The 25737-nt window shown below is 39.9% G+C and overlaps 1 protein-coding gene across 1 annotated transcript; it reads right to left on the reverse strand.

The window, feature by feature from the left end:
- Positions 1 to 211: 211 nt before the first annotated feature.
- Positions 212 to 25192, reverse strand: LOC109937901 (highly reducing polyketide synthase PKS6-like). Its single transcript, XM_020536401.2, has 7 exons — positions 25164 to 25192; positions 19814 to 19887; positions 16538 to 16691; positions 15857 to 16017; positions 8402 to 8605; positions 5983 to 6164; positions 212 to 5864 (listed from the first exon to the last, which is right to left on the reverse strand). Exons 2-7 carry the CDS (start codon positions 19869 to 19871, stop codon positions 303 to 305), a joined length of 6321 nt encoding a protein of 2106 aa, XP_020391990.2. The 5' UTR covers positions 19872 to 19887; positions 25164 to 25192; the 3' UTR covers positions 212 to 302.
- Positions 25193 to 25737: the final 545 nt, after the last annotated feature.

The raw sequence follows: 25737 nt of genomic DNA on the forward strand, positions 1-25737 counted from the left end.
AAAAAGAGAACTGCAGATGTTGGAAATCAGAAACAAAAACAGAAATTGCTGGAAAAACTCAGCAGTTCTGGCAGCATCTGTGGAGAGAGGCAGAGGTAACATTTTGAATCCAGTGATCCTTCTGGACTCGAAATGTTAACTCCGCTTTCTCTCCATAGATGCTGTCGGACCTGCTGACCTTTTCCAGCAATTTCTATTTAGCTGTGAGGGATTACTGGGTAACCATTCTGGGTGGATTGTTGCAAAAGTATTTTCCACACATGGAAATATTAAGTTCTCCTTCATCAGGGTAACTAATTATTTTACAGTTGGGTGTATTCATCATCTGTATCAGACAGAGATTTGCTCTCAAAGTGTGGCAAGATCAAGTCTTCAATCTGTGGCTGAACAGTACTTTTCTCTTCAAGTAGTGACACCACAGAATGTACTGTAGTCTTTGGATCAAGAAACGTTACCAGTGGCAAGCTGATGTTTTTTTCCTCATAAATACGACTCTGCACTGTCATACTTAGCATGGAATCAAGGCCAAAGCTAGAGAGATTTGATTCTTTTGTAAAATCTGCAGGATCAGCATTGCTGACTTCACACAACAATGAAATAACATACTGTTCAGATATCATTGCTGAATTACTGGATACAACTGGCTGTTGATCGACATCTGTTTTACTGATTTGATCATTTACAAGTGAAAAGAATCGTGCTTTGAGGGATGGATTTTCACTAAACCTATATAAAGTTAAGAAATTAAATTTGCATATTGCTTGTTGTGGATTATGCAGCACCAAGCAATGCTTAAGGCATTCAGAAATTTCTGAAGGTTCGATAATCATTATTCCTTTTGATTCCAGATATCTTTGGGTGCTGTACTTATTGTTTAACAGTCCAAGGTTTAGTGCACCCCAGTTTAAAGTTTGTCCCACAAGCCCTTGGTTTCTTCTGTAGTGGATAAAGAAGTCAAGAAAAGAGTTTGCTGCAGAATAGCTTGACTGGGCAGAATTTCCGCTAAATGATGCAATTGATGAGTAACATACAAAATAGTCCAGCTGGAGGCATCGTGTTGTATGGTGAAGATTCAGGACTCCTGCAACTTTGGGATTCAGAACTTTGTCAAATAATGATTTGTTCAGAGTTTGAAGAAGGCCATCATGCAATACCACAGCACTGTGAAAAACTCCTTTAATTGAAACCTTTGGGAAGGAGTGACGAAAGGTATTCATTGCTTTTTCAACATTCGAAAGCACTGAGACATCACAAGCTATGCTAACTACATTAGTCCCAAACTTATTCCAGATATTTCTAAATTCTTCCTGCATCTCATTAGATGGAGTGCGTCTTGACAGAATAATCACATGTCCACCACCGTGTTTTGCAATGAAATTTACTGTCAGAAAGCCAAGCCCTGAAAGTCCCCCTGTGACTATATATGCTGCATCATTTCTAAAAAGTTGTTTTTGACTGCAGTACACTGGTATCTCTGGCATAATGCTTTTTGATGTACTCTTCAGATCTACAATTGAAATAGCTTTGCAGGTGAAGTATGATTCTTCCCTGCATTCATCCACATTTGAGACCATTTGCTGAAAATTAACTTTTGGTAAATCAAGATGTTTCTTTTTCAAATGCATTGATCTGATCCACTTGTAAACATCGTGTGCAGATTTTGTAAGATATCCTTTCTGAAATATGTTAGCTACTTGTAAAATGTTAATATAAACATTGTCCCTTTCACAACCAGGAATGCTTTGGGAAGTGTCAAACGCATGATTGTTGTCAAAGAGGACGACGACATGTTGAGCAGAAGAGTTGTTGACGTAGTTTGCAACTAAGGAGGTCTTAATAGGAGGCAAGAAAATCAATGCATCAGAATGAGTAGAAGCATGTGAAACATCATTACATTCAATTTGAACTCTCCAGCCCAACGCATTGGCTGCCGCAGACAACACTTGACTCAAACATGATTCAGTTTCACTGGAAATAATTACCAATTTGTGATATTTATTTCGAGGCAAAGTGTTATGGAGTATTTCCCATGCAAGTATGAAGTATGAAACACATGGTGTCTGTTTCAGTACTGGAATTTTACTGCTTTTGTGACAAACAGAAGCAGAAACGGTAACTGTTGAAAATGCAGCAACTGGGTAACATGCAACAACATGATCACCTACTTTGCAGGTCTTTACATCACCGCTAACTGCTGTGATTGTACCACTGAAGTCAAGAGCAAGTAGATTATGTCCTTCTGTCACAGGTTCGTTCCAGTACAATGTCCGTCCAAAGTTCATATCTGAGACACTGACTGGAAAATAATCTGACGAATGGATGCAAATGTTATCAATTTTAACACATGCAGTTTGTTTTGTAGGCTTATTCATTTTGCTTTGTTGTAGCTTTGCATGAAAATTTACAACTTTGTATGGATCCATTGTCTGGAAAACAACATTTCCAAAACTAGAGTAAGGAATCATCTTCTGTACATCATCAGACGTTTTAATGGGTATGCGTCTGATGTAAGATGTATACATCTTTCCAAGTTTAATCATTACTTCAGGGTAATTAGCAGGCAGGGTAATTGCATTTGCTAATGCTGCTATATCTGCATCAAGAACAGAGCTGATGTCAATCAGGTGGAAAGTTACATCATGAAGTTCTGCAGCACATGATCTGATCATACCCCACAAGGCAAAGCCTGGAGTGATTTGATCCACTGTTTTTTCTGAAGTCCTGTATGTGATTGTTCTGATGGACTTTGTGGATTTTTTCCTTTTAACTAGTTGAACGATTTGACGATAAATCTCACAGCAGCTACTGACATGCTCCACCACTGCTTCACTGCTCTGGTCAGTTACGTTTTGCATCCCCCAGAAAAATAATACTTCATCAAAGTTGTTTAAGTCACTTACATTGTACTGTCTTAGAACTTGTTTTAGTTCTATATCCATCAATGTCTTAGGTTCCTTGTAAGAAATATATGAGGACTGATTGTGTAAGTACTTTTGAAGGCTTTTAGCAATTCCACAGTTATCTGCAAATACCAATGTTTTGGGGGCAGAAGCTATACCTTTGGGGAGGCTGACAATTTCCTCCCAGTTGTTCTGGTAGAAAAGGTTGTTCAATTCTGTGGAATTGTGATGGCTCAGAAACGTAATTCTGACATTTTTTAGTTCTGCAATGAGGACTCCCTTTGTATCTGTAAACCCCCCAGAGACCTCAAAGAATTCTGTGGTACTTTTACATGTTCTCACATACATCATCATTTCCTGTTGCATTGGTCGACACATTGTCAAACTCCTTATGGATGTTGGGAATCCTGCTCTAGAGCCTGACATTTTCATTGCTGTAATAGCTGTCATTTGCATATAGTAATCCAAAATGACTGGATGAATGTGGTAATCATACATCTGCAACTCAATCTCATCAGGGACTTTAATATATGTAATAGCTTCCTTTAATTCATCCCCACAGAATACATCCCCGAGGCATCTGAAAACTGACCCATACTGGAAACCTAAAGAAGAGAGCTCTTCGTAGATGTCTTCTGCTTTGATCTTTTCTTTGGCCCTTTGCAAAATATGTTGAACAGCAATAGCGTTTTCTTCAACAGTGCATTCCTTTGTATAATGAACCTCTCCCTTTGCATAAGTGGCAGTAGATGCCAAAACAATAAATTTGGTCACTGTGTCTTCATTGCTCAGCTGCACTTTGAGTTCAGTTGAGTCTGGTTGAACAATACAGGGATTTAAAAAAGTGATACTGATTTGGCACAAACTGAGAGGTACCTTAGGCTTAATGTTTGCCAGGGCAGATGCTAAGCCAAGTTCCACGTGAATTGAGCCAGGTAATATAGGAATGTTGTTGTTTTTGTGCTCTAATATATATGGCATTGTGGCTATTGTTAGCTTGTAGTTGTATTCTTTGCCATCTCTGTTTGAGCTGCAGAGGAGGGGATGAGTGATAGATGTTACATTTTCATGACTTTGTCTAAAGTCTTCAAAATCGATCTGATGTTTGGTACGATCAAATTTATAGCAAGGATACAGTGTTGGAACAGTCTCACGTTCTACATACATATTTTGCCAGTTAGGATTGTATCCTAGTTCAAAGAGTTTTGATAAAACTGAAAGCAATGTTTCATAATCTTTCTCTGGCTGTACTGCAGGCAAGACCAAAGCGTCATTCCCTACAATCTCTTTGATATATCTTTGTAAGGCCCTTCTTGGACCTATTTCTACAAAAACAGCACTTTTCATGTCTGCGACAGCAGTTCTTATGGCTTGTTCAAAAGCAACAGGGTTGCGAATATTTCTGGCCCAATATTTGCCTGTGACACAGTCATCCCGTGTAACAAACTGTCCAGTAACTGTGGAAACTACTTTTGTTTCTGATTTTTGTGTTTCTAAGTTGCCTATGTTCTCTTCCACCTGCCTTAAAATTGGATCCATCAAGTGACTGTGATATGCTGCTGGAACATCTAAAATATGAAGGAATACATTTTTGTCACCACATGAACTGGATAATTCTGTGTACAACTTGTCTATTGCTTTGGCATCACCTGATACCGTACATGATGAGGGACTATTGAATGCAGCAATGCATAGTCTGCCTGAATATGAATCAAGCCTGTCTGACACTGCTGACACAGGTAAGTTGCTAACTACCAACATCTTACCCCCTGTCACTGTTGACTGTAACACACTTCGGTGGTAAACCACCTTTACAGCATCTTGTAATGAAAGCATTCCTGCACAATATATTGCAGCAACTTCCCCAACTGAATGGCCAACAACAACATCAGGCTGCACTCCCCAAAGCTTCAAAAGAGACACAATTGCCACCTGAATGGCGAATAGCAGGGGTTGTGCTATGCCTGGGTTTATGAAGTCACCACTGTCATTTTGAATTAAATCTAGCAATTTGATGTCTGAATATTGTTTGAATATTTGTTCTATCTCCTCAATTTGTGTCCTGAACCCTGCTTCTGTTTGCAGTAGCTGTTTGCACATACCTCGATACAAAACACCATTGCCACAAAATACAAATATTAGCTTTACCCCTGTCTTTATCTGAGTCACTTCAGTACCTGTGGCTGATTTAAGTTGCTGTTGTAGATGCCCAAGAGAATATGCCACAAATGCCTTTCTGAATCTGTTATTTTTATGGCTTCTTCTGCAAGTAGACGTATATGCCAGGTTCTGGAGCACAATGTTATCGTTTTCCCTTATTTGGAGACTTGCATCTTCCAACATCATTTTACCTGAACTCTGGGATGCAGCAGAAAGCACAAATATTTCTAATGGTTTTTGTACATAGTTTTGAACAGAATCCTGCTTGTACTGTCTTACCACCACATGAGCATTTGTTCCCCCAAATCCAAATGAGTTGATCCCTGCCATCCTCTCTTTCATCCAACCTTCTTCCCATTTTTCCACACAAGTTGGAATATGTAGATTTAAAGCTTTTGCATTGATGCTTGCATTCTCCTCAGAATAGTGCAGTGATGATACAATTTTTCCATGGTACATCATGAGGAGCACTTTAATTAAACCTGCTGCTCCTGCAGCTGACTCTGTGTGACCGATGTTTCCTTTGACAGAACCCATGATAAGCGGAGGGGAATGTGAATTTCTGGATTTCCCAATAACATTTGATATACTGGCTGCTTCCGTAGGGTCACCAGCTGGTGTTCCAGTTCCATGAGCCTCCATGTACTGAATCTGTGATGGGTCAACATTTCTTGGGTAAATACTTCTCAATAGCTCTTCTTGCTGCATTTGTGAGGGTCTGGTGATTGGTGTGATTGTCCTACCATCCTGATTGACTGCACTACAAACGATTACTCCCCAAATATGATCATGATCCTTCTGTGCCTGTCAACAGGATTAACAAATATGGTAATTTTATTATAAGTATTGGAATAATTATCTATGTATAAGTAACTATTCTGGATAAAACAGTAGGGAAAGATGTGTGATAATCATGCATTACCTTTGTAAGCTTCTTCAGCAGAAGAATTCCACAACCTTCTCCTCTTCCATATCCATTGGCATTGCTGGAAAATGGTTTGCTGATTCCATCTGGTGAAATCATTTTTGCTTTGCTAAGTGCCACATTAACTCGTGGCTCAATGATACAACTCACTCCCCCACAAACAGCCATCTCACAATCACCTGAAGGATGAAAATGGATGTTTCAAAAAACTCATTGTGGATGGTAGTAAAAATAGAACAGATGGTATTAAAAATATTGACAAAGCAATACATAAGCAGCTAACAGTAATTGTGGTATAGCAGGGAATGGTTCAATATTCTTACTTTTTTGTGGCATCAATGTTAATATACATCAAGGAATTGAATGAGCCAACAAAAAATAATATTTCATTCCATACACAAGTGCACACATCCATGCCTCATACATCTATATCCCTATATGTGCAATTGTATTGTTCAATTAATCCTTATGTGATTGTGTGTCTGTTCTATCTTCATATCATGTTTGATTAAATTAAACTAGGGTATGGTTACTGTGAAAAGGACGTGAAACTGTAGGCAAACACCCGTAAGAATAAGTGAGGACAGTTTAATGCATTGAATAAAATTTCTGGTGAACACATAAAAATTGGAGTGTTTCATCCTTGCATATCTCCGAGGCATAAAACATGACAGCAATAAATGGTTTACTGATGAGTGGCATGATGGTTCAGCAGTTAGCACTACTGCCTCCAGCACCAGGGACCCAGTTCGGGTCCTCCCTGGGTGACTGTCTGTGTGGAGTTTAAACATTTACCACAGGTGGGTTTCCTCTGGGTGCTCCGGTTTTCTCCCACGGTTCAAAGATGTGCAGGTTAGGTGGATTAGCCATGGGAAATGCAGGGTTACAAAGGTAGGGTAAGGGGTGGTCTGAGAGGACACGATGGGCCAAGTGGCCTGCTTCCACACTGTAGGGATTCCATGGTCAGCAATTCCATACTTACTTCCTGCTACATTAGCACTATTGGAGATCTTGAGGCCATTGGTTGTTTGCATTTCTTATTTTCATTTGAATAAAATGTTTCTATCTTTAAATTATTGTCTTGAATTTTATTCATTCAGTCTGACTTCAATAACTTTTACTACTTCCAGGAGGAAAAAGAACAAGATGCCAAACAAGTAACTAATTCACTATTTAAAGCATTCAGCATTTTATTTTAGCATGCAATGGTGATAATTACAATTGCAGAATATTATTAACAGAAATCTAACCACATCTCCACTTCGTATAATATTTCATATCACTATTTTCATGACTTGCCCCATCCTTGCCCATACTGGTCAACCACAGCAGCTCTGAAACCTGCATTTGTGTGTCCAAAAATGATTGAATCAACATACATGTTTCAGAGAACATTGAATTACTCTGCAGCACTGTTAGGCATGTCTTGTCTTCCAAGACGAAAATTCAGAAATCTGATCCAATCCACTTAAGTAACAAATAAATGTGATCAAAATCAGTTAAAAAATAGCTTGCAATCACTTTTGACACCATCGTATAAATCTATCAATATCCATCCGGGTTAACCAACTGCCAATATAGATGATAGATTTATATGATAATATCAAAAGTAACTACAAGTATTTGAAATTACAATTAATAAACAAATGCTAGCATGCCAATAGTACTCAGCACAGCAGCACATATTGGACAAAAAAGTCAAGTGCATGCTTTCATTGAATGTATCATTATCCACTAACAGCATATATATTCTAAATAAGTAGTCTGTCTTTTAAGATAGGCATGAAGAGAAGTTTATTTTCTGAGGATTGTTAAGATCATAGAATCCCTGCATTGTGGAAACAGGCCATTTGGCCAACAAGTCCACACCACTCCTCCGAAGAGCATCCCACCCAGACCCATTCCCCATGTCTAACCCACCTAACCTAAACATCCCTGGGCACTATGGGCAATTTAGCATGGCCAATCCACCTAGCCTGCACATCCTTGGACTGTGGGAGGAAACCGTAGCACCTGGAGGAAACCCACGCAGACACAGGGAGAACGTGCAAACTCCACACAGACAGTTGCCCAAGGCTGGAATCAAACCTGGATCCCTGGTGCTGTGAGGCAGCAGTGCTAACCACTGAGCCACCGTGCCACCCCATTAATCTTAGAAATTCTCCACCTCAGAGAGCAGTCAAGACTCATTGAATATATTCAAGACTGAGTTGGACAGATTTTCGATAACAAGAGTCAGGTATTATGGAGTTGGATGGGAGGGGATTAGGCAGGAAAATGGAATTAATTCATAACCAAATCAACCAGGAATTTCTTGAATCGTGGAAGAAATTTGAGGAGCCAAATAGCCTATTTGTACCGCTACTTTTGGTGTTATTTATTATTATTTTTAAAAAAGTAAAATAATTTATTGTACCTTGCTTGATGGCATGAGAAGCATAATGCAGAGCAACAAGAGATGAAGAGCATGCTGTATCAATAGCTAATGATGGTCCCGTTAGGTTGAAAGTGAAAGAAATTCGATTTGCAGCTATGCTCATTGATGTCCCTGTTCCATTATAATGGGTGATTTTGTTCGCAACACTGTTTGCAATTCCTTCATAGTCACGATTCATCAGTCCTAAAAAATGTCAAGAATAAAATGTCATTTAACTGATGTGTATACCTGTGTTCACACAAGTTGAAAAGAAGAAGTATCAATGCTGTGCTAAAGGTAGAGCAATATTTTCAGGAATTGAGTTCTGATATTTGATCTTGATCTCTTACATACTATTCCCACCATTTCCTCACATGTCTTACTACTGACATACCTCCATATGCAAACCAGTTCCCTCTGTATCTACCCCTGAGAAAAGCTCTCTCCCAAGCAGTTTACACATTCAAATTCTTATCTGCTTTGATGAAAGTTTTGTAGGTAATGGACTAGATTTTGCTTTTAGATAATCTGACAACAACTTTCAGCATTCACAAATTTGCAGTTAAAAGCTTAAAGCAAAAGGTTGATCTGCAAAATGATGAACTCTTCCAAAAGCTGAATAATTCAAGAGACCAAGTATTCAAATAAGTGGAACAGTGTGAAGTTGCTGTTCTAATCTAATATATACAGACATTAAATTCATCAGCAAAAGTTTTAAAGTTTGTCTTTTCTAAAGTAAGCACCATTTTATGATGTTTTAAGGATATATTGCTGCTAAAGAACCTTGCTAGAAATTAAAACTAAATTTAATAAGTATAGAGAGAGGGGAGGGAAAGATTCATTCCTTCAAATTTTAGTCATTTTTATAGCTTTCAAAAATTCAAGCATTTGTTGAATAATTTTCTTGGACTCCTCTCTTTCTATTAATCCATCTTATTTTTCCACACTAGTTTATTTTCTGCCCTTGATTTGATATGAAATTAAGTTTTCTAACAGACATTCACTTTGTTGGCGTCTTTTTTACAGACCCCCTAATAGTTTCAGAGAAGTGGAGAAGCGGATTGGGAGGCAGATACTGGAAAGGTGCAAAAGTCACAGGGTTGTAGTCATGGATGACTTCAATTTTCCAAATATTAATTGGAAACTTTTTAGTTGTAATAGTTTAGATGGAGCGGATTTTGTCCGGTGCGTTCAGGAAGGATTCCTGGCACAGTATGTAGATAGATCAACATGAGGAGAGGCCACTTTGCATTTGGTGCTTGGCAATGAACCAGGCCAAGTGTTAGACCTGTTGGTACGAGAGCATTTTGGCGGTAGTGATCATAACTCTGTTACTTTTACAATAGTCATGGAAACGGATAGGTACATACAACAGGGTAAGGTTTATAATTGGGGGAAGGGTAATTATAATTCTGTTAGGCAATAACTGGGTAACATAAAATGGGAACAGATGCTGTCAGGGAAGAGCACCATAGAAATGTGGAGATTGTTGAAGGAATGCATACTGTGGATGCTCGATATGTTTGTCCCTAGCAGGCAGGGAAGATGCGATCGAGTGAGGGGGCCTTGGTTCTCAAGAGAAGTTGAACGACTAGTTAAGAGGAAGAAGGATGCTTATATAAGGTTTAGGAAACAAGGATCGGAAAAGGCTCCAGAGAGATACAAGTTAGCCAGGAAGGAGTTGAAGAAAGGGCTTAGGAGAGCTAGAAGGGGGCATGAGAAAACCTTGGCAGAAAGGATCAAGGAAAACCCCAAGGCTTTTTACATGTACGTGAGGAATAAGAGAATGACCAGAGAAAGGGTAGGACCAATCAAGGATTGTAAAGGGAATTTGATAACGGAGCCTAAAGAGGTAGGAGAGGTCCTTAATGAATACTTTTCTTTGGTATTCACAACTGAGAGGGACTTAGTTGTAGGGAAGGAAAGTGTGATCAGGCTGGTAGGCTAGAGAAGGTGGATGTTAGTAAGGAAGATGTACTAGGAATTTTGAGGAACTTGAAGACAGATAAGTCCCCCAGGCCTGATGGGATTTATCCAAGGATTCTATTGGAAGGGAGGGAAGAGATCACAGGGCCTTTGGCGATGATCTTTTCATCCTCACTGTCCACGGGTATAGTGCTGGAAGATTGGAGAGTGGCAAACGACATTCCCTTGTTCAAAAAAGGGAATAGGGATAACCCCGGAAAATACAGGCCAATTAGTCTTACGTCAATGGTGGACAAATTATTGGAAAGGGCTCTGAGAGATAGGATTTATGATCACTTGGATAGGCACAGTTTGATTCGTGATAGTCAGCATGGATTTGTGAGGGGTAGATCATGCCTCGCAAACCTTATTGAATTCTTTGAAGAGGTGACCAAACACGTGGATGAAGGTAGAGCAGTGGATGTGGTATACATGGATTTAAGTAAGGCGTTTGATAAGGTTCCCCTTGGTGGGTCATGCAGAAAGTAAGGAGGCATGGGATAGGGGGAAATGTGGCAGATTGGATTCAGAATTGATTGACCCTTAGAAGACAAAGGGTAGTAGTGGACAGAAAATATTCAACATGGTTCTCAGTTACGAGTGGTGTACCACAAGGATCAGTTCTGGGTCCTCTTCTATTTGTGATTTTTGTAAATGATTTGGATGTAGGAATGGAAGGGTGGATTAGTAAGTTCGCGGACGATATGAAGGTGGGTCGAGTTGTGGATACTGCGGAGGGCTGTTCTAGGTTACAAAGGGACATTGATAGGATGCAGAGCTGGGCTGAGAAGTGGCAGATAGAGTGTAACCCTGAAAAGTGTGAGATTCATTTTGGAAGGACAAATTTGAAAGCAGAATAAAGGGCTAACAGAAAGATTCTTGGCAGTGTGGAGGAACAGAGGGATCTTGGGGTTCATGTCCACAGTTCTCTGAAACCTGCCACCCAGGTGGATAGAGTTGTTAAGAAGGTGTATGGTGTGTTAGCTTTCATTAATAGAGGGATTGTGTTCAAGGGCCGTGAAGTTATGCTCCAGCTAAACAAAAGCCTGGTTCGGCCACATCTGGAGTATTGTGTCCAGTTCTGGTCACCTCATTACAGGAAAGATGTGGAAGTGTTGGAAAAGGTGCAGAGGAGATTTACAAAGATGTTGCCTGGAATGGAGGGAAGGTCTTACAAGGAAAGGTTGAGAGAGCTAGGGCTTTTCTCTTTAGAATGACGAAGGATGAGAGGTGACTTGATAGAGGTGTACAAAATGATCAAAGGTATAGATAGAGTGGATAGCCTGGGACTTTTTCCTGGGTGGAGGTAGCTATTACGAGGGGGCATAGTTTTAAAGTGAGTGGAGGTAAATGTAGGGGAGACATCAGAGGTAGGTTCTTTACTCAGAGAGTGGTAGGGGCGTGGAATGCATTGCCGGAGAGGGTAGTGGAGTCGGCCTCATCAGGGGCATTTATGCGGCTATTAGATAGGCATATGGATGATAGTTTAGGGTGGGGGTGGAGGTTAGATAGACCTTAAGTTTAGGGTAAAATTTTGTCACAACATCATGGGCCAAAGGGCCTGTACTGTGCTGTACTGTTCTATGTTTTATGTTCTATTTCATGCTGGGTTCATTAACAGTCCTTCAATCTGATAAAGAAAGAAGATGGGTAGTTAGTTGTCCTGTTGAAATGGGGCCCAGATGCTCCATTTTGGGGTGTGGCAGATTTTTGATGGCTACCAAGACAGGAACTAATTTTAAAAAAACTCCAGGAAAGTGCAAATATGAAGTATGTCCAGCCCCATTTATTCACTATTAACTACGTTGGTTTACGCTCTGTCACTGTCCAACTGTGCCTTTATCCCCACCACCACCACCACTCACCTCCCCCCCCCCCCAACAACCCACCTTTAGCCTTTGTTCCTTCTGTTGTTAGTTTCCTTTCTTTGGAAATTGCTGTGAAGGCTCCAATATCCCTTTAAGATACTCTGTCATTTATCCAAATTTGCTGGCAGCACAAAGTTAGGCAACATACTGGGTTAAAGGACAAACTGGCAGAAGGAGTTCAATGTAAGCATGTGTGAGGTTATCCACTTTGGAAAAAGGATAGACCAGAGTAATGACATTAAATACCATGGATATCCAAAGAGACTTGGGGGTTCAGGGGTGTAGACCCTTAAAATGTTACAAAAATGAGCTGAAAATCATCAAGAATGCTAGTGGAATGTTGGAATTTATATCCAAAGGACTGGAGTATTTCTGGGGATTGCAGCTATATAAAACCCTGGTTAGACCCCATTTGGAAATCTGTGAGCAGATCTAGGCACCACATCTCAGGAAGGATATATTGTCCTTGGAGGCAGTGCCATATACATTTACAGGAATCATGAAGATAAATTGAACAAATTAAGTCTGTTTTCTCTAAGATTTAGAATGTTAAGGGGTGACCTGATCGAAGTCTTCAAAATATTAATAGGAAATGAAAGAGTAGATAAAGATAAACGATTTCCACTGGATGCAGATTCACGAAATAGGGACATAGTCTGAGAATTAGGGCCAGATTTTCAGAAGAGATGTTAGGAAGCACTTCTACACACAAAGGGTAGTAGAGGTTTGGAACTCTTTCCCACACACGGTAGTTCATACTATATCAATTGTTAAATTTAAATCTGAGATAGATAATTTTTTATTAAGAAAAAGTATTAAGGAATATGGGCCAAAGGTAGGTATATGGAGTTAGGCCACAGATCAGCCACGATCTCATTGAATGGTAGAACAGACTTGAGGAGCTGAATGGACCACTCCTGCTCCTATGTTTCTTAAAACTTATCTCTTGGCCCTTCTCCTTAGAAACCCCCTCCAGTTGCTTCCGATTCATTTATTCCCTTCATCCTCCATGGATTGCCTTGAGGTCTTTTTAATTTAAAGCTACTAAGTAAATAGAAGATGTCATTCTCATTGACAAGGTAGTAGTTAACTCATTTGTTTATATCCTTTAGAATTCAACGACTATTTGTTAACTGATCTGGCTAATTACTACAAAGCTGAGAGCTTACATTTACCTGGGAGAGAGAACAGAGTGCAGACTTACAAGTATATACACCGGAGACAGAGAAAATATAAACTGAAAGCCACTGTAGTCTGAGAAAAAGAAAGAAACGAAGTGATGTCACATCAAAGTTGTAAGCTGATTGCAAACAGATACTGGATATTCGCCAACCAATGTACTATATTAATTGGAACTGAACATTTTAGTCTCAAGTTTAAAGTCATCCTCTTAATAAACTATGTCCCAAATGGAAGACACATTCTGTGTATTTCTCTCTGAAGAATTAACATCAAAAGAGTTTAAAAAGTTCGTTTCAAGTCTACTGGGATATGCTAGTAAGACTGAACGTTCTACTTGGTACTGGCCTGGGCTCAGGTGTTGGTGTGCTGTGAAGGTCACAGCTGAAGGATTATCCCCTAATCAACTACCAACATCAATACTGCCAGTAACTTCTACTGCAATTGCAGACAGTTAACTATCTGTTGTTTATGAACAATTCAGAGATTGATCGATATATCTGCCCCTTTTCATCTTTATCTTTTTGGACACTCCATTTATTGATAATGTGTGTACGTGTGTGCTGTATGACTATTTCTGCAATGTTTAATAATTAATAAACTCACTCTTTGTTAACTCAAAAAAGCCTGGTTAAACTGGCTCCTTTCAGAGTCATAGAGTCATAGAACTGTATAGTATGAAAACAAACCCTTCACTCCCACTTGTCCATGCCGACCAGATATCCTAAATTAATATGATCCCATTCGCTAACATTTGCCTCATATTCCTCTAAATCCTTCTGAAATAACTGCACAGAGGCCAGTATCCCGTCACCAAGTCACCCTTTATTTACCTCTGCACAGTACACAGGCTGTGGCCAGCCAGATCGGTGTCAGTTGCACGGATTGAGGAGATTCTCATCTCCTGGTTATATTAGTCAGCCAGGACTTTCCTGATTGATTGGGGTTTTTAACCTGGGCCAATAACCTCATAGTCAACAAGATCAACCTGGTTCCAAGTACTACATCCCTCTCCCCCAAGTCCAGGGATATAGGCCTGTTCTTTGGCTTATAGCTTTTCCTGAGATGTTATCGCCCCAAGTCCGGTTCCTCTGATTCGGACTCTGACACAGGCGGCATTTACCGGACCATAGCCCATCTCTTGCATCCAAAGAGTCTCAGGAGAGTTTTCCCCTCTTTTTCCAGTGATAACGGTATTGAGGCTACATCCATCTTGGACTCTGAGGTTTGCTTGACGCTAGATGGAGGGAGAGAACCTACGGTTTCCGACCGGCCTTCTGGCTGTTCTGAGGGGCCAGGTATGTTTTGCTCCTGCCCCGCTTGTGAGGTAATAGCTTTCAGGTGATCCACAGGTTTGTTCAGTACTGTATCACCTACCCGAACTTTGTAAGTGACAGGACCTGACCTCACGTCAACCTTGCCTTGTACCCATACATGGCCATTTCCATGGTTCTGCCACCAAACTTTGTTGCCGGAATTAAACTGTCTCTCTCTCTCTCATGTGGCCAGTACTGGCGTTCCTGCTGCCTTTTCACCCTTCCCCCCAGGTTTGGGAATATCAGGTGTATCCTGGTGCGGAGTCTTGTCCCCATCAGCAGTTCTGCTGGAGCTGTCCCTGTTGTTGCATAAGGGGTGGTCCTATAATTGAACAGGAACCGGGACAGTTTGGTATCAAGTGACTCTGTAAACTGCTTCTTTAAGCCTTTACAAAATGCAGCACTTCACATTTATCTAAATTAAACTCCTCAGCCCATTGGCCATTCTGATCAAGATCCCATTGTACTCTGAGGTAACCGTCTTTGCTGTCCACTACACCTCCAATTTTGGTGTTATCTGCAGGCTTACTAATTATACCTCCTATGTTCACATCCAAAGCATTTATATAAATGACGAGAAAGCAGTTGTCCCAGCACCAATCCTTGTGGCACACCGCTGGTCGCAAGGCTCCAGTCTGAAAAGCAACCCTCCACCACCACCCTCTGTCTTCTACCTTCGAGCCAGTTCTATATCCAAATAGCTAGTTCTCCCTGTATTCCATGTGATCTAACATTGCTAACTAGTCTACCATGACAAACCTTGTCGACCACCTTACTAAAGTCCATATGGATCACATCCACCACTCCACTTTCATCAATTCTCTTCATTGCTTCTTCAAAAAGTTCAATCAAGTTAGTGAGACATGATTTCTCACATACAAAGCCACGTTGAAAAGCACAAATTCTTGTGGTCTGGGGGAAAGGTATCCAGAAGGGAAAGGGATCCTTTCTGAAATTAACCTGGTTGCAACCAGCCAAGGAGTTGGATGAATAAAGAAGGTGAGCCAGTTCATCCCTCCTCTGCCAAAAGCTTAACAGTTGGGGGTGTCCTGTCTGGACTATAACAAATTATGGAACTTCACCTGAGATTTGGTCATACCATCATGTAGCACCAGATGCCTACTCACCAATGAAAACTCCCGTTTTGCTGCCACTGATGTCTTCCATAGGCATTCCAGCATTTTCAAATGCTTTGTATGTGCACTCTAACAGAAGCTTATGCTGTGGATCCATGCTGTTGGCTTCTGTTTGACTTATGCTAAACAGTTTGTGGTCGAATTCATTGAACCTGTTAATTTTTTGAAAAATCAAAAATTTATGATAACTGCATGTAAGAAAATTTACAATGCGTGGGAAGTATTCTCTTTCATAAGCTGTAACTTCAACTGAAGAGCTGTCGAAGCTCAGGACAAATAACTGAAATGCTACTTGTCCTTTTTCTAGTAATCTTATGGCTCTCTGCTGAAATTAAAACCACTGCACAGAAAGTCACTCCTTCTGCAACCTAATTAAAAATATAAGTGAAATGCGAAGCAATGTACTTTGAAAGCAAGCGTGAGGACAGGTAATATACACTAAATTACACAATTTTAAAGAATGTAGGAACAATGTTTGAATTTGGGATAATTTATAAGTACATTCTTTGATCTCTTAATTATGTTGAAATGTTTATTTTACACATTTGCTTCCAAGTTCAAATATATCTCTAAATTAAGAATAAAACATTTCAATTGGCTGATTACTGATTTATAATCATTAGTATGTCGAGCATTGAATTTATTACTTGTAAGTATTTGGTAAAGTGTTACCCATCAATAAAACATGCGTGTTTTGTGATCATTTTTCCAGCTTTATTTTCATCTGTGTCATGCCAGAATTTAGTGCTGAATCGATCTGGTGGAATGTCTACCACACAGTTTCTTCCTTCATGTAGTACTTTCCAGAAATTATCAATGCCTTCTCCTAATTAAAAAAAAACAGAAAAATTAAAATAGGAATTACCTCTATTAGAATTCATTCTGAATACATCATTAGTAAAGATCGCTGAAGAAAATCAGCATAACTGGTTGTGACAGGCCTCCTGTAATCTGCCTACATTGCCATTACTCACATTTCTGTCTGGACAGTGAATGATGATGCCTATTTAATCATAGGGTCATCACAACAAATCCAATGCTGGTCTCAAAATTCCATACTGTGTTCAACATTTGTTAGGATTAACATTAGGACAGCTTGCTTAAGTATCTACCATATTGAAACAGAGATTTTCCACCCACAATTGATCCCCTGGGATTCCAAACTTGTCACTTCTCTCTGCTGTGTCTCCAGGAAGTTAATAATAATGTAAGTAAAGGAAGGTCAGTGGAACAGATTGCCTAAAATGAAAAAAAAAACAGAAAATGCAGGAAATACCCAATAGGTTGGGCAGTAAATGTGGAGAGAGAAGCAGAGTTAGCATATTGAGTTGAATTTGACTGTTATTCACAACAATTTAAGTCTGAATTTGGCTTTACACTCACTTTAGACTAGAGGTAAGATAGTTGTGCCTTACATTATCATCTGAGGCCAGGATGTGTGGAAATGAGGAGATTTTACAACTGAAATTGCTGAAATATTTTGGAATCATTACAGTAGCTGAAGATGGGACTTTGAAGTGTTTTTTGCATTATGCCGACACAGGCTTGAATATCCTTCTGACCATATCTGATAAGGAGTCTGATCAGGCTGGAGAATTTTCATCCATCTGCCCCATCCTCCCATGCCTTCTATCCCAACCACAATAAGGTCTCTTGTTTTATATGTGTCAGAAAGAGTAAATATTGAGAGTACCACAAGCACCATCCACGACGATGATATCATCTGGACTTGTGAGCAGAACAGCTTAGAATCTCGAAGGTGAGAGACCTAATATCTGGGCCTCCTCAAAGTTCTTGAAACAACATGAACCATGTCAATGTAACTTATACTGAGGTTCTAACATGCAATAAACTATAGCTTAGTAATTACAAGAGACTCTTTTAATTAGGCCAGAAAGTGGTTTTCCTCTACCACACTAGAGCAAGCACATCCTGTAGTTTGCAACATTTAAAGTAGATGGTAGGAGCAATGTTCATTATATGAAGCAAGTCATACAGTGTAGTGAGATGGCAGGTCCGTACAGCATTTTCCAAGACCAAATAGAGCTTTCTCTTTGGGTAGGCCATTGTATAACATTATCATAAAGGTGAAAGTGTAGGAGGGGAAGACTAGGAAAAGGAAACTGAGATGGTATTTAAGAAAACGAGGCAGCACATCTTATGAAGACTATAACAAGGAGATCTATATTGAAATGTTGCACTTCATCAAGGGATAATAGGGCAGCTATTATTTGTGGATATCTGCACCATCTGTGACAATGCTTTTTCGGTTACAGCAAGTCTCCATAACATCTGCAAAGGCACTGTGTGGGCATGCATCTGTTAGGTGTCAGGTATACTTCAGAATTATGGGAACTAACTATCTGACACTAAAGTACATCAGCAATGAGAAAGGAATATCCTGTTTCCCAAGATCCAGTTTGTAATGTGTTGCTCGTGAAATTCTACAGTCAGCTTCCTCAACAGAAATGCCCTTAATGTCAGATTGTGTGTGAAAATACTCAAAGAATCCAGCATGTTAATGTAAAATTTGTTGCAACTTGTCAGAGTGCATTCATGTTCAAAAATGCAGCCCTCCCTTGAATTGATAAAGAAAAAAATCTTTGTGGGTAAAATAATCCATCCTTATGAATAATAAGCAGCACACTAGGATTCTCCCAAACTAGTGCCAATGACTTAGAGGGCCATTTGGATCTCTGACTGGGCAGATCACAAGAACCTCTGCAATATGATCCAGTTTGTATATCCACTACTGCTGAATCCTGTCGTGCGCTGAATATCTTCACTATATAGAAAAGCCCGGGCTTGAACATTTCTGGGAACATAGATATAGGTGCTGCAGAAGCAGATGATAATGGGAAAGGCTATCAGGATGATCTTCGCTCAGACAGTTACCAATTAACTGCTACAAGCGACATCAGAGCACAAACAATAGTCAAAGTCTTTCTTTGTATTTAATGCAATCTATCTTTGTCATGATTGCCTAATTTCTTTGCGTCCCCTTTAAAATTTTCCAATTTTCAACACAGGTCAATATGGCCATGTCATTGTCTTTTGACCAAATAGCTCAGTGTCAAATTTCTGCAAACTTTCTAATCTTCATGAGAAAACCAACTAGAATGTGGACACAAACCAACCTAAGTACACCTTCTTTTTGATATTCTGGCACTTCTCCAATGTGCAAACAAAGGCCCTTGATCCTAAGAGGCTGCTCTTGTCCTTCATAAAGGTCATGGGTCTAATAAGATTCTCCTGTCATGCAATTGGTTCCTAGGAGGAAAATACTTCTAGACATGCACTCTGGCGGTTTCGCCATTGTGCCATGATTTTCTAAAACATGTAGTTTGGCATTTAGCATCTATTGCTGTTCTGAGAAGTGGCAGGAACAGGAATGTCAACTCCAGCTGTTGTACTGAGCCTTTGAACAATCCTCCCAATTATCAATGGGTTGCTATTCGAATTGCAGTTATCAGATTATGAAAACTCTGAAAAATGACAGCCTGCATCACAGTCATCAATGCCTATTCTATCCTTTGCAATCACTAGAGCAGCAAAATTGCACCAACTCATTGGATTCCTCGAAATAAAACTGTGCCAAATTGTAGCACCTTTGCTGTTCTGCACAGTTCAAGGGCGAATGTTGAAAACACAAATTGTGTATTAATTTAAAAATTCCAAATCATTCTTTCTCACATGCGTAAAATGGATGACCAGGGTCACATGTAGATGGTAACTGTGCAGGGGGAGATGTAGCAAACTCCATCAAAATAAGTGGATAGAAAATTAGACAGTCCCATTATGGGTATAATTTTTTTTCAATTTGCTGTTGCGCATAGTCCTTTACACCCAACCATTAGATGAAAATCTCTCTTAATTAGTCTGGGATACATAATAATGTTAATGACAATAACATTTATTAATGTTTAATTCCAATCCTTGTTTATTTACCTCCAGGAAAATTGCATCCTATTCCAACGATTGCTATTTCGTCACCTATATTTTCCATTTTTCACTGTTCTTATCTATTGAAAAAGAGAACAAAGATTGGATTAGTTAGAACTATACTCACTGAAGTTTAGAAGAATGATGGGGGATTTCTCATAGAAACCTATAAAATCACAACAGGGTTAGACAGAGTAAACAGAAAAAAGTGTTCTGGGAGTTCAGAATCTGGGGAAACAATCTAAATGATATGAAAATGATCATTTTCAACTGAGATGAGGAGGAACTTGTTAATCCAGGGACTGGTGACCCTGTGGAATTCTCTGCCACGGAATGCAATTGAGACCAAAGCATTGAATATTTTCATCAAGGAGTTAGATATAGTTCTTAGGGCCAAAGGGATCAAAGACTATGGGAAGAAAGTGGGAACAGGGTACTAAGTTGGATGATCAGCCATGATCATATTGAATGGCAGACCAGGTTTGTTGGACTAAATGGCCTACTCCTGCTCCTATTTTATGCTTCTTTTCTATGTTTAGATGTCAAGATGGGTTAGACAAATCAGATAAGATTTTACTGTCCCCTGGGAAGCAAGAAAAACAACTCGAGATTGGGGGTGTGGCCAGTAAAGGCTGGGGAGCCTTGTCAGGAGGGGTTCTTAAAATAGGCCTGATGCTGGGCCATTTAACTGGTGGTAGGAACTCCGGCAGCTCAGTCACCTAGAGACCAGTAACATTTTGCCAGCAGTGGAGCTGTCCTCTATAAGAAATCACAATAACCATTTTGCAAAATCATCCAAGAAATGTATTGAATGTGATGGATATAGCATTTTCTCTCTCTTCCTTGTAAGGATAGCCCCTATTACTAGTTTCCTCAGCTGATAAACACGAGACACTATATCTCTGCCAAAGGCACACATCTAGCACAAACAGACTGGGGGGCTTGGGGGAGTTGCTTAATTTCATGAGTCATAAGTAACCCAGTATTCTGCAGGTTACATAGGGTCTCCTAGGAAATATAAGCCACAGAGTGACATAATGGACAGAATGACAGAAATAGGAAGAATTACCTTGAACATCTGTCTTTGAGTATGAACAAGTATAAGACCATAAGACATAGAAGCAGAAGTAGGTCATTCAGGCCATCAGGCCTGCTCTGTCTTCCAATGAGATCATGGTTGATCTCATAATCTTCAACTCCACTATCCGGCCTTTTCCCCATAACCTTTGATTCCCTTATTCGTTAAAAATTTGCCTCTCAGCATTGAATATACTTAATGAGCAACTTTGACAGTCCTGTGCTGTAAGAAATTCCACAGATTCACAACCCTCGGAAGAAATTCCTCCTTATCACTGTCTTAAATGTGTGAACTTTTATTCTGAGATTATGCCCTCTGGTCCTAGACTCTCCCACAACCTTTCGGTATCCAACCTGTCAAATCTCCAAAAATCTTGAATGTTTCAATAAGGTTGCCTCTCATTCTTCTAAATTCTAATGAGCACAGGCTACTCAACATTTCCTCAAAAGGCAGTCCCTCCATACCTTGTATCAACCTAGTGAACCTTCCCTGGACAGCCATCAATGCCAATAGATTTATCTTAGATAGGGGGCCCAAAACTGTTCACAGTATTCCAGGTGTGGTCTGACTAGTGCCTTGTATAGCTTTTGCAAAATGTCATTACTTTTGTACTCCATACTGTCTGGAATAAGGCCAGCATTTAACTTGCCTTCATTATTATCTGCTGGACTTGGAAGCTAGCTTTTTGTGATTTTATGCACTGGTACTAAGATTTATGCACATATTGTTCTCAGAAACTAACTTGAATACACTTTACGAATTGATTCTCATGGCTACCTCAGCCAATTTGACTATCCCAATCTACAAGAAGATTAAAATCACCAGTAATTTCCCCTTTTATTTCTTATCTCCACCCATATGGATTCTACGTCTTCTGATTCAAGATCATTTTTTGCTATCGGACTTATTCCATTCTGTTCTAATGTTGTTACCTCACAATCCTTTCTGTCCTGCTTGTCCTTTTGAAAATACACATACTGCTGAATGTTTAGTTCCCCAGCTTTGACCTACTTACAACCATGTTTCCATAATGGCTACAAGTACATACCCATTAACCTATATATGTGCTGTTGATTCATTTATTTTAGTCTGAATACTACATGCATTCAAGTTAAGTCTCTTCCTGTCCCACTCGGGGAATCATTGTCTATATAGCTGTCCAGTAATACTACCATATCCTCTTGTTTTGTATACCTTTATTTCCTCTCTCCTATTCCTCCCCATGCCCCTGCTCCTCTCAAATTAGTTTAAAGTTCTCCCTACAGCCCTAGTTATTTGATTCACCAGTACAGTGCTCCCAACTTGGTTCAAGTGAAGACCATCCCACCTGAACAGCTACTTTCTACCACAATAGTAGTGTCAGTGCCCCACAAAATAAAAACCCATTCTATCCACACACATCTTTGAGCAACACATTTAAATCCTTGCCAGTCCTCCCCATGCCAGTTTGCTCATTCCTCAGGTATTAATCTAAAGATTGTCAGCTGGGGTGTTCTGCTTTTCAATTTAGCTCTTAACTGTTCAAAATCTTACAACAGAACACCCTTTCCAGTCCTATTAATGTTGTTGGTACCAACGTTATGATGACAACTGATCCCTCTCCTCCCACTCCAAGTTCTTCAGCCTCGAGGAGACGTCCTTAATCCTGGCGCTGGGCCCCCTGGACATCCGCTCAAGGCTGCAGAGAACAGTAGATATCTCCCTAATTGTACACTAACCAACAACTATTGTATTCCTACTTTCTTCCTTCACTTGAATGGCTTCCTGCATCAAGGCTCTATAGTCAGTTTGCTCCCTGCAGTCTGCACCGTCATCCATACAACTTGCAATAACCTCGTAACTGTTGGACAACTGAGGGTAGGGATGGCATGGTGACTCAGTGGTTAGCACAGCTGCCTCACAGCGCCAGGAACCAGGGTTAAATTTCAGGGTCAAAAATAGAAGTTGCTGGAAAAGCTCAGCAGGTCTGGCAGCATCTGTGAAGAAAAAAAGTCAGAGTTAACATTTTGGGTCCAGTTCTGATGAAGGGTCGCTGGACCCAAAACATTAACTCTTTTTTCTTCATAGACGCTACCAGATCTGCTGAGCTTTTCCAGCAACTTCTGTTTTTGTTCCTGATTTACAGCATTCACAGTTCTTTCAGTTTTTAAATTTCAGGTTGACTGTCTGTGTGGAGTTCGTATGTTCTCGTTATGTCTGCATGGGTTTCCTCTGGGTACTCCCGTTTCTTCCCACAGTCCAAAGTTGTGCAGGTTAGGTGGATTGGCCATGGTTAAAAACAAAACCTATGTGGGGTTGCAGGAAGGTGGTGTGTCTGGTTGGGATGCTCTTCAGAAAGTGGGTAAAGACCCGAAAGGCCAAATGGCCTCTATCTGCATTGTAGGGGTTCAATGAACTGCAGGCACTGAGGGTCCTCAACTGCAACCCCAGGTCACCATATCCGTCTTACCTGCAGTTACACCCTCATGTCCCTGATGACACATCATTTTGAATTACATAGTCTGAGCAAAGCATCCAATAGCTTTCCCGTTGCCTGATGTGGTGCAATGTCTCCGCAACTTCAACCCAAAGTTCCTTGAGCTGCAAACATTCACTAAAGATGGATCACTTTGGAGTGCACATATTGCAGCAGCAATACAACACCTGTCTGCTATCACTATCATTTTTAATTTGGATGAGAAATTTGTTTGTGGAGTAAAACTATGCAGCCCTACATTGTTTCCTCAGGGGTAGGTTGCACAGCATGTGTCATATTTGCACAATCCACATTCTTCACCCAAATAGGCACTTAGACTTGCATCCTTCCTGCACTTGACCACCTACAACTGACTCTTTACTGAAGCCCCAGGATGCTAAGTTTGGAAAGTGCAAGTTCTAGTAATGCCTGTATTACCCACTCCTGAAGAAACCATGATGATGCAATACTGACCTAGCAGCAGCATTTCAAATGCAGGTAAGTAAAATTTAAGCAACTTTTTCTTGTTGGCAATTTCTGAAAGTAATAGAATTTGCCATTTTTGTCAGTGTTAACATATCTTGGGAGAAGAGTGGGGTCCTGTTTGCCCAAAGGTTAAACCAGATATTACGGTAGCATGTGAACATGCCACTGCCTCTGGATCTGAAGCACTGCAAAGAGTTGGAGTATGAGATGTTGAGGAAAGGACAAGATCCTCTGTCAAGTTGAATCTGGGTTCCACAACACTCCTTGACTGGGACAGAAGTTTGGCTGACAGGATAGCCATTGCACCAAAGCTATTCAGCACTCTCCTGCATGCTGCCTCATTGAGATGCATGTTTGAGATCTTTGCAATAGTACTTGCTTGCCACTTTGCCTTTTGATCAGCTGACTGACAAACTATCCTTTACTCTGGTAAGGTGCAGTTTATTTGTACTTGGCAACTTATCATGCATTTTTAATAACTCCAAAGACCTATCCTCCAAACAAGTGCAGAACCAGTGTTTGAGCTGGTGGGCTCCAAGTGCCAGGTCAAGTGATAGTCCATATTCTTTACTGCTGTGACATTACTTCTCTTTTTCTTCTTGAGCTGCTGTTGCAAGTGACGATGCTCAAGCAAACAAAAGCAGCTCAGAGTTTCCATTACAGCAACCCCTTTGTCCATCCTTGCCTTAAGAGATAGACTGCCTTCAAGAAAAAACATGTTGCCTGTACCACAGGTCTATACCAGCATCTCCTTCTGTGTGCAGAGCTCCAGCAATGTTGAAATGAGGTGCCCACTGCTGGACCCATATGAAATTGCACCTATTCTTTCAGATGATGGGGGTAGGTGGATTTTGTGCATTACCTACTTCAACTGAACAGGAATGGGCATGCCGTAAATTGCATAAAATTTGTGTCAGATAAGGTTGCATGCTTTATTTTAAAATCACATTAAATAACTTATTAAAGCCAAAGGTAAAAATGCTTAAAGATATGAATAGCATTTTTGACTTTCCTAAATTACCTGTAATCTGGAGGTTGTAAATTATAGACAATGCCATTTTTCAATCCATTGAAATTTGTCTTAAAAGTATGTGTTCCACTCTGAAAGATTACTGACAATATAATGTTACAATGATAATTCACCATTTTCAATTAGCAACAATATGAACTCATTTCCAACATTCTAATAAACTAAATTGTTCAGAACATCTTTTTGAAAATAGAACTAATACGACTAGCAAAAACAGTATTAATTAATGGAAACAAGCAAATGAAATGTTTTCAAATGGCAAAGTGGAAACTACATTTTATAGTTTATGAGAAAATATAGTTCTTACCTCATATTCTATTCTATCACTGCTTTTCTCTGGTTCAGTTTGAAAACAATGCAGTGATTTGCCTCACAGATATCCGTATAAATCATTTCACACGAGGAAGTTGTTTTTTGACAGGTATTCAACAGGGGATTTCTAACTGATTAATTTATGCAGTTGTTTAGTTTAGTTGGGTAATTCAGCTTAATGAATAATGCTTTAAGAGATCAATATTGCTGACCTTAGATTCTTCTGTAACTTCATGGGGTGTGAACATTGCGAGTTATTACCAGTATTTATTGCTTGTCTCTACTTGCCAGAAGACAGCTAAGAGTCACCCACATTGAGGAGAAGTTGTTTTTAGATAGATATTCGACTGTGGGATTTCTAACTGGTTAATTTATGCAGTTGTTTAGTTTAGTTGGGTATTTTAGCTTAATGATTAAAGCTTTAAGAGATCATTATCACTGTAACTTCATGGGGTATGAACATTGCACGTTATTACCAGTATTTATTGCCTGTCTGTAATTGCCAGAAGACAGCTAAGAGTTAACCACATTGCTGTGGGTCTGGAGTCACATGTAAGCAGATTGGGTAA

The sequence above is a fragment of the Rhincodon typus genome, chromosome 2 (assembly GCF_021869965.1).
Source record: "Rhincodon typus isolate 14 chromosome 2, sRhiTyp1.1, whole genome shotgun sequence".
Taxonomy (NCBI): domain Eukaryota; kingdom Metazoa; phylum Chordata; class Chondrichthyes; order Orectolobiformes; family Rhincodontidae; genus Rhincodon; species Rhincodon typus.